At 42.8% G+C, this 8,243-nt stretch overlaps 2 protein-coding genes across 2 annotated transcripts; one reads left to right on the forward strand and one right to left on the reverse strand.

Moving 5' to 3' along the window:
• The first annotated feature begins 69 nt into the window (after window positions 1–69).
• On the forward strand, window positions 70–5,099 carry LOC136512457 (calreticulin-3-like). The gene is made up of 14 exons (XM_066506415.1): window positions 70–265; window positions 778–885; window positions 1,416–1,608; window positions 2,154–2,412; window positions 2,496–2,552; window positions 2,630–2,677; window positions 2,989–3,075; window positions 3,157–3,214; window positions 3,379–3,446; window positions 3,548–3,643; window positions 3,718–3,774; window positions 3,889–3,978; window positions 4,534–4,557; window positions 4,653–5,099. The coding sequence occupies exons 1-14, from the start codon at window positions 160–162 to the stop codon at window positions 4,662–4,664; spliced, it is 1,263 nt and encodes a 420-aa protein (XP_066362512.1). The 5' UTR covers window positions 70–159; the 3' UTR covers window positions 4,665–5,099.
• Window positions 5,100–5,416: 317 nt separating this feature from the next.
• LOC136513896 (uncharacterized) lies at window positions 5,417–7,691 on the reverse strand. Its single transcript, XM_066507878.1, has 2 exons — window positions 7,141–7,691; window positions 5,417–7,047 (listed from the first exon to the last, which is right to left on the reverse strand). Exons 1-2 carry the CDS (start codon window positions 7,565–7,567, stop codon window positions 6,008–6,010), a joined length of 1,467 nt encoding a protein of 488 aa, XP_066363975.1. The 5' UTR covers window positions 7,568–7,691; the 3' UTR covers window positions 5,417–6,007.
• Window positions 7,692–8,243: the final 552 nt, after the last annotated feature.

Raw genomic sequence — 8,243 nt, forward strand, 5'->3', positions numbered from 1 at the left:
TCGTGAATAGCCACGGTTCCTGAGCCCCTTCTCGGATCCGCTCTCTTAACAAATATTCCCTTCGCGGTTCCCAGTCGCCCACCAAGACTGGTAGGAAAGCTCGTCGCCGTACGGGGCTCGGCTCAGGTGAGCGAGCGGCGGGTACTGAGGCCGGAGGCGATGGGCCGCCTCCGCGACGGGCGAGCCTTCCTCCACCGCGCGCTGGTCCTCTCGTCGCTGCTCCTCCTCGCCTCCGGCGAAATCTTCTTCGAGGAGCGATTCGATGGTACTGTGCGTGGCTGTGCTGGGTTGATTTTGTTTCCGGTTTAGCTAGTCGGCGCGTTTAGTTCGGTGGTCAACGGTTGTCTTCGAGGAGCGATTGGGTGATTCTGTGACTGTGTTGGATTAATTTGGTGCTCCTTTGTCCTATTCGCTGGTTTAGTTGCGCATTGGTGTCACTGTGACTAGTTACTGACTGCCTGCTAACGCCGACAGATTCAGAATTTCGGTTTGTTGGTTCAGAGTTGTTCGTTATTCATATGGTTTAGCTTTCCAGAGAAGTGAATTAGTCTAGAGGTATTGTTACTGCTAGTTGTGCCTTCTGATATGCTCCAGCGGTCCTGCCTCCAGGACTCGAAGAACTTACAGTTGACTTACAGTCCGTCGTCCTATCGATGTGATGCCATGTGCAGTCCATGAACTTATCAGTAGTTGATGTCTGCTCAACTTTCTTGTTTTTCTAGGTGGATTTCATTTTTTAATTTGATTAATGAAATTGTGCAACATGGTAACATTCAGATGGGTGGGATAGCCGTTGGGTGAAATCTGATTGGAAGAAGAGCCAAGGACAAGCCGGAACCTTCCGACACACAGCGGGAACCTATTCTGGAGACCCTGACGATAAAGGTGAGGGTCTATTCATGAGTGGCCCTTTATATGCAGTGCCCTGTTCTCTTGGCTGAGAAGCCATGGCTGAAAGTACTGTTGGTTGATTTGTTTCATTGGCTGAAAAAGTACAGCTTATAAGCCAAGCGAACAGGGGCATGTGGTCCCTCTTTGCTTCTTGTAGTATCTTGTATTTTACAAAGAAAACAAATCTGTATTTGATAGTGACAGTGGATATTTTGATACCCAGTTTCCAGCTAGATATGCCTTGGGTCTATTCATGTTATTTCAACTACTGAACCTGAGCATCTTTTTAAAAAACTTCAATCAGAGGAGGTGCTCAGGCTGCATTCCATTCGCCACCCCCTGTTTTCATCATAAACATTTTTTTTTGTTAAAAAAAAAGAGAGGAGCATTTCTAGATTTGTACATACTTTATCAATCATCTTCAATTTTTAAAACCAAAAAAGGTATAACCTTATCTTTGGCTTTTTGCCATGGTTTGTTTCGCGTGTCATATGATTATTTGCATTGTGCAACCATCTTTTCAGGTATACAAACAACTGGGGATGCCAAACATTTTGCTATATCGGCAAAATTCCCAGAATTTAGTAACAAGGGCCGGACATTGGTGATCCAGTACTCTCTAAAGATTGAGCAAGACATTGAATGTGGTGGTGCTTACATCAAACTTATGTCTGGTTATCTCAACCAGAAGAAATTTGGCGGCGACACTCCTTACAGGTCAATTTGCTCTCTGTGTTTGGCCTAAAAAAGTTTGTTTATGAGGTTCCTTCATATAATGTTCAAAATTATAGATATGAAATGTGTCCTTGTGTATCCATGAACTCTACAACTGCAGCTTTTCAGTCTTCACCTTGATGTAGAACAATTTTTTCATAAAACCTGGTAGTAATCCTACCTTCGGATCTTGCGCATATTCCTAGAGAATCATCAGTGGTAATTTGGTGTATTGATCATCTGTTGAAGTTGATTGCAGCTGTTAAGGGAAGTCGATAACTTTACCAAAAAAAAGTATTAACACGCTGTGTTAGCATGCTTCAAACTTATAAAAAAAATCATTAACTCTCTTTTTCTTCAAAAAGCCAATGGGTATCATGATACATACCAGCTGAAAATTAGTTGGAAGATCATCTAAAACAGAGTCAATCTAGTTACTAATGTATAGTGTCCTGGTTGCCTTCCTGTTGAACTGTTAGTAATTATTCAGTCTGTCTTAGCTTCTACTGGCTATTACCTACTAAATGTCTTGATATTTGCTTATGCAGCTTCATGTTTGGGCCTGATATATGTGGGGATCAGAAAAAGAAGCTCCATCTCATACTTTCATACCAAGGGCAAAACTACCCTATCAAGAAAGATCTAAAATGCGAAGCAGACAAGTTGACACATTTTTACACATTTATTCTAAGACCTGATGCCACTTATAGCATCCTTATCGATAACCGGGAGAGAGAATTTGGAAGCATGTACACTGACTGGGATATCCTTCCTCCTCATAAGATCAAAGATGTTAATGCAAAAAAGGTTTGAGAGTTTTCTGGTGTGATGAAAACATTGTTATACAGTAATTTCAACCATGCCTTTCCTTATGCATCTGTTTCTTTCAGCCAAAAGACTGGGATGACAGGGAATATATTGAAGATCCTGATCAAGTTAAGCCAGAGGTATGCCTTGTCATATTTCCTGTCTTAAACTTATCTTGATCAATAATTCTATATAACCTTTTACCTGCACTGAACAGGGATATGATTCAATTCCTAAACAGATACCTGATCCAAAGGACAAAAAGGTATGCATGATTCTGAGTTTTTTTTTAAAATATACACCAGTTCGGTTTTAACAATTTAATTAACACTTTCATGCTTCAGAGCACTTATTCAGATCTCAGTATGCAAATGATAGACCTTTATTGTTTATATTATGAAACAAACGAGGGTAGAGAAACATTCAATTTTACACATTCATGCCTGTTACTTTTCCTTTCTTCTTTTTGAGCATCCCAGTCACTTTTCCTGATTCACTAGCGTGTGTCAGTAATTTCTAGACATTCATCACTCAACGAACACAATATGACAGTATTTTTGTTTTATGCTAAATCAGCCTGAGTCATGGGATGATGACGAAGACGGTACATGGAAGCCCAGAATGATACCTAATCCAGAATACAAGGGACCATGGAAGCGGAAGGTTTATTTACTTGACTAGTAATCTTCTCATGACCTTTTGTTTCTTTGAATAGTTATGTACTCATGAAATTTCTGCTCTCAGAAAATTAAGAATCCTAACTACAAAGGAAAATGGAAGACCCCATGGATTGACAATCCAGGTGAGAGACATATGTCTGATCTTCTGCCCTTTACATATGTAGATTATGTCAACTGTCTGGTCGCATGACAGTTTTATGTATTTCTCGACAGTAATTTTACTGCATGTGTCTTTGAACTGAATCTTGCACGCTTGATCCAACATTAATTAAACTATATTTTGCAGAGTTTGAGGATGACCCAGACCTATATGTTCTGAAACCTTTGCAGTATGTGGGGATTGAAGTCTGGCAGGTATGAAACATCGTAACTGGACGAAGGCGTGCCCCATCACAATCTTTGTTTGTATCAAATGATTTAATCCTATCTGAACTAACTACTACCATGGTATACAGGTCAAAGCTGGTTCCGTTTTTGACAACATTTTGATTTGCGATGATCCAGACTATGCAAGACATGTTGTAGATGAAACTTTTGCTGCAAATAAGGAGGTAGACACACGGCATGTTGTGATCCATGTTGTCCCTCCCTGGGAACCCTTTTTCATTTTATTTCTATGCTGCAGGCTGAAAAAGAGGCCTTTGAAGGAGCTGAAAAGAAGAGGAAGGCTAGAGAAGAAGAGGTTAATTAACATGGAATCTTATCCTCTTTCTGCTCTGGTTGCTGTTAACTGTTAACAATTCTGAAATTCTGAAGATGAGCCTTGGAAGAATTAACAGGCGTTGCTTTTCTGCAGGAAGCACGGCGAGCACGCGAGGAAGGGGAGAGACGAAGGCGGGAGAGGGATAGGGACCGTGGCAGGGACCGTTACAGGGATAGATATAAGGTACATTTCTTCCATTCGCCATACTGGATCCCTTTTCCCTGTTGCAGTTATGTTTGTCCTTGTTATATAAGACCTTCTTTTCTTGATTTGTGTTCCCTCCATTCCAAATTATAAGACATTTTGGCTTGTCTAGATACATAACTTTTGCTATGCACTTAGATATACATTATGTCTAGATATAAGTATAGTTAAAGCTATGAATCTAGAAAAGCCAAAACGTCTTATAATTTTGAATGGAGTGAGTAGTTCAATATTCCGTCCTCTTAACTTATCAGTAGCCTTCTTAAGGATTATTATCTGCCAAAAGTTTCAGGTTTTAGGTCCTTGCTTCCCTGTAGATCAGTGATATAAACCATTGCATGAATAATATTGCAATAACAGACGTGGCCCGCACACCTATGAATAATTTCAGCGTATTCACTCCAGTGAACAAATTTAGCAAAATATGTGCCAAGTATTCATATCTCTTAGCTGCATAGTCAGTCTCAGTAATATGGCAGTGCTTTATATATCAACCATATGCTAACATATTGTTTCTTTCCTCTGCATTTGCAGCGTCATAGACACTACGACTACCATGTAAGTTACAAAGTATCTTCATTTCTTATCCTGGAACGCCCAAAGTTACACAAGAAAAGGTACCTGACGTTATAAGTTGTTTGTTTCGTGTTCAGGACGAGCTATAGATCACCTGTTCTTTTGAAATCTGCACGATATTGGTTGTCTATGGAGGGCCTTGATGATTGTGCCAATAAGGTGTACCACTTCAGGACGGGCACAGATGTTTGAGGTCCTTAACCCTACTGTTACAGTCGTGGATAGCACACGTGCAGAACTTGTATGTTGTACACGGGAATCAAGCTGAATCTGTGATTTTGGCGATGGGTAGAGATTGACCATCGCGGCTGTAACTAAACTTCCCCGTTGCGAACTTGCGATGCAATATGAGCTGTAGTACTGTCCTTGTACTAATATTTACCTCGAAATGTTATATTCGTGCTGCAAACGTTGATAAACCTTTCATTGTCAGGAGTCAGGACAAGGAAAAACACGAAGGGGCCTGATTGAGGACTCCTTTGTTGTTTGCTTCCTATCAAAATAAAATGTTTTATCTTTGTATACTTGCCCTACTCACTCAACTTTTTACTATTTTCCAACAGTTCGACAGCTTAAAATGACTATTGTACCAGAATCAGAATCCAGAAACAGAATCCTTTTATTTTAGACTCCAGAGCCAGAATCCTTTGATGGAAAGGTGGTCAAAACAATACAAAGGCAATACACGTGCAAAATTCCTGACATTACATTTCAGACCGTTGCACCACCACATTAGCAGCGTCAGTCAGGCCTACCCTGTTCCGGCAGGCTGATCGACATAGCAGAAATAGCCTGAAATCCCAGGCCTAATCCCAACCGAGCTCTGCCACACATTACAGGATCCAGCGAACAAAATGCATGCTACAACAATAAATATACATGGATCTACTGAACAAACACCCAAAAATTCAGATTGGGCAAACATGTGAGCTCTCAGCTGTTATAATACAAGAAAATAATCAAAGTCAGTCGATTTAACATGAAGACATTAACATAATACATCAAATTCTTAACAGGAGCAACTGAACACTTATATTTCTTCTACCAACTAAAACAATAGGCTGAAGAACATCCGAAGTCAAAATCATCAAGGTCTTAACAGCAGCAACTGAACATATATATTTCCTCTGCCAACAGAAACAATAGGCCGAACAGCAGCAACTGAACATGTATATTTCTTCTACCAACTAAAACAATAGGCTGAAGAATATCTGAAGTCAAAACATCATGGTCTTAACAGTAGTAACTGAACACGTATATTCTTCTATACCAACTAAAACAATAGGCTTTGAAGAACATCTGAAGTCAAAAGGAGGAGTCTTGTCAAACTGTCATCAGTCATCGAACAACAAGAGAACAGGCTTTCCCAAAAACTCAACTCAAGCAACACTTTGCCGAGGTCACTTGCAACTCTGTAAGGTGAGTGAAGAAATCAGCAACTCCAAATGTCAGGGACGCTGAAAATCCAAGACACCGCAGGGGCCAGTGGAACATGAGCAAAGGGCATGATGCGCATGTCTGGTTCGCCTGTGAACCTGCCACCAGCAATGCCACCCAACTCATTGTAAGTAGGTGCTCCAACAACACACCCGAGTTCACTGGAACAGGATGCCGTGATGTCATTGATCCAAGAAGCAGGGGACAAGGCCCTCGGTGCACAGTGAGCAGGCATTGGAGGGGCAGGGCTGACAAACCACCCGAGTTCACTGGAACAGGATGCTGTGATGTCATTGCCTATCCAAGAAGGAGAGGACAAGGCCACCTCCGGTGTACAGTGCGCACGCATTGGAAGAGCACCACCGGACATCAAGAAGCTGCAGTTCATCGATGATTTGTCTACCTGTGATGCTTCTGTCTCCGATGTCCAGAATCTCTGAATAATAGACTCGCTGACCTTGTCCTGCGATGGCTCTAGTTCGGACTTGAAAGCAGAATCCAATGTAGCATTGCTCTTATCCTGTAGCAGCTTTTCCTGCAACAACTCTTGTTCTTCAGACGCCCCTGTCTCGGCCTTTGTCCAGAATCTCTGAATAATAGACTCACTGGCCTTGTCTTCAAGCCTGAAAGCTGAATCCAATGTAGCATTGTTGTTGCCCTGCAGCTGAAAGTTGTACGAGACTCTAGAGCTCAGCTTTTCTTGCAACGTCTCTAGTTCTTCAGGCTTTGCTTCCTCATCATGCGATGGCTTGGGTAGCAACCCGCTGCACAGAAACTCCAATGAAGAAGAAAGTTGATAAGATATGACCTGTTCGTGCGATGCCTCTGGTTCTGCCTCGTCCTGCGACGGCTTGGATTCGATCCCACTGTGGAGAGCCTTCAATCGAGCAGCAGGTTCATACCACGCTTTATAGCTGACCGGTTCCTGTGACGCGGCCGCCATAGAAATTGGAGCAGGATAGTCGAAAAGCCGGCGCTTTGCCTTCACGGGAGATACCTGATTGAGGAGCTCGTCAGTGGGCTTTCTCTTGCGCGCTGTTGATGATCTAGAACTAGAATTAGAGTGGGCCTTATAGATCTTGCAAAGAACTAGCACGGGCTCGCCGCCATGGATGCGGTCGTGGTTACCTTTTTGATCGTCGTCGCTGAACTCCACCATATACCATTGGGTCCTTTCACTGGAGTTCTTGCCGGTCTTAATCTTGTACGAGAAATACTGAAAGTGGCCGATGCAGTTACCCTCGTCGTCGAACACGGCACGGGGAGCACGCTCGGAGTGCCAGGTGCCCACTCCGCCGGCGACCTGGCGAGACTTGCGGGTGTCACGGCTGCTCTTAGGCTTCACGTGGGTGAAGAAGAACCAGGAATCGCCATCTCCTTTCTTCGCCGGGGCCGGCTCGTGGACCGATGTGAGGATGGCTGGGTCGGCGGCGTAGATGTCGACATCGTGGAAATGCGTGGCGGCGGTGGCGAGGAGCTGCTCGCCGGCGAGCTTCCGGCGGAGAAAGGCTAGCAGCCTGTCGTCCGAGTAGTCGGACGGCATCGGAGGCGTCATCTCCGACGGGAGGGCAGCTTGGCGTAAGGCGGCGGCGGTCGGCCCTAAACCTAATTGTCGCGAGCGGCGGATTAGGTTGTTCGTGGGACGCGGCTGACCAAAATTTCAGTGGGCCAAAATTTCTTCGATGCGCACCGTAGGTTGTTCGTGGGTCTAAATCTACCATGGCGGGCTGCGCGGACAGTTTTATTTTTTCCTTTAAAAACGTCCTCATCTTTGTTGCGTGATGAGTCCGATTTAATTTTTTAATAAAATGGATTTAGTTTTTCGAAACCGTTCCTAAGCGGCTTTAAAAGTTCGCTAATGAGACACCACGTAGTATGTCCTATATTACATCATTTCAACAACGAGGATAGGTTTTTTTAAAAAACGAGAAGGATAAATCTAACTTTCGCAATAGTTCAAAGCGGTTCTATAACTATTTGGGACTGTATGAATATAGTGGATTATTTGGACTGTGCAGAACATGCTACGTTGATTATGATGTTCTTTGTGCTTGCATTGTGCTCTATGGATGATTAAATGTTTTGATTATATAATGATGTTTCTGTTTGTAACTGTGGATGCTCCTGAAACAAGGAAAACTCTTGCGATTTTTTTTCCGTGAATCATTAATCATTCTACACTGTTAAAATAACACAAATATAGTACACATATTAAATGTAAATTCATTAGA

The sequence above is a fragment of the Miscanthus floridulus genome, chromosome 16 (assembly GCF_019320115.1).
Source record: "Miscanthus floridulus cultivar M001 chromosome 16, ASM1932011v1, whole genome shotgun sequence".
Lineage (NCBI taxonomy): Eukaryota > Viridiplantae > Streptophyta > Magnoliopsida > Poales > Poaceae > Miscanthus > Miscanthus floridulus.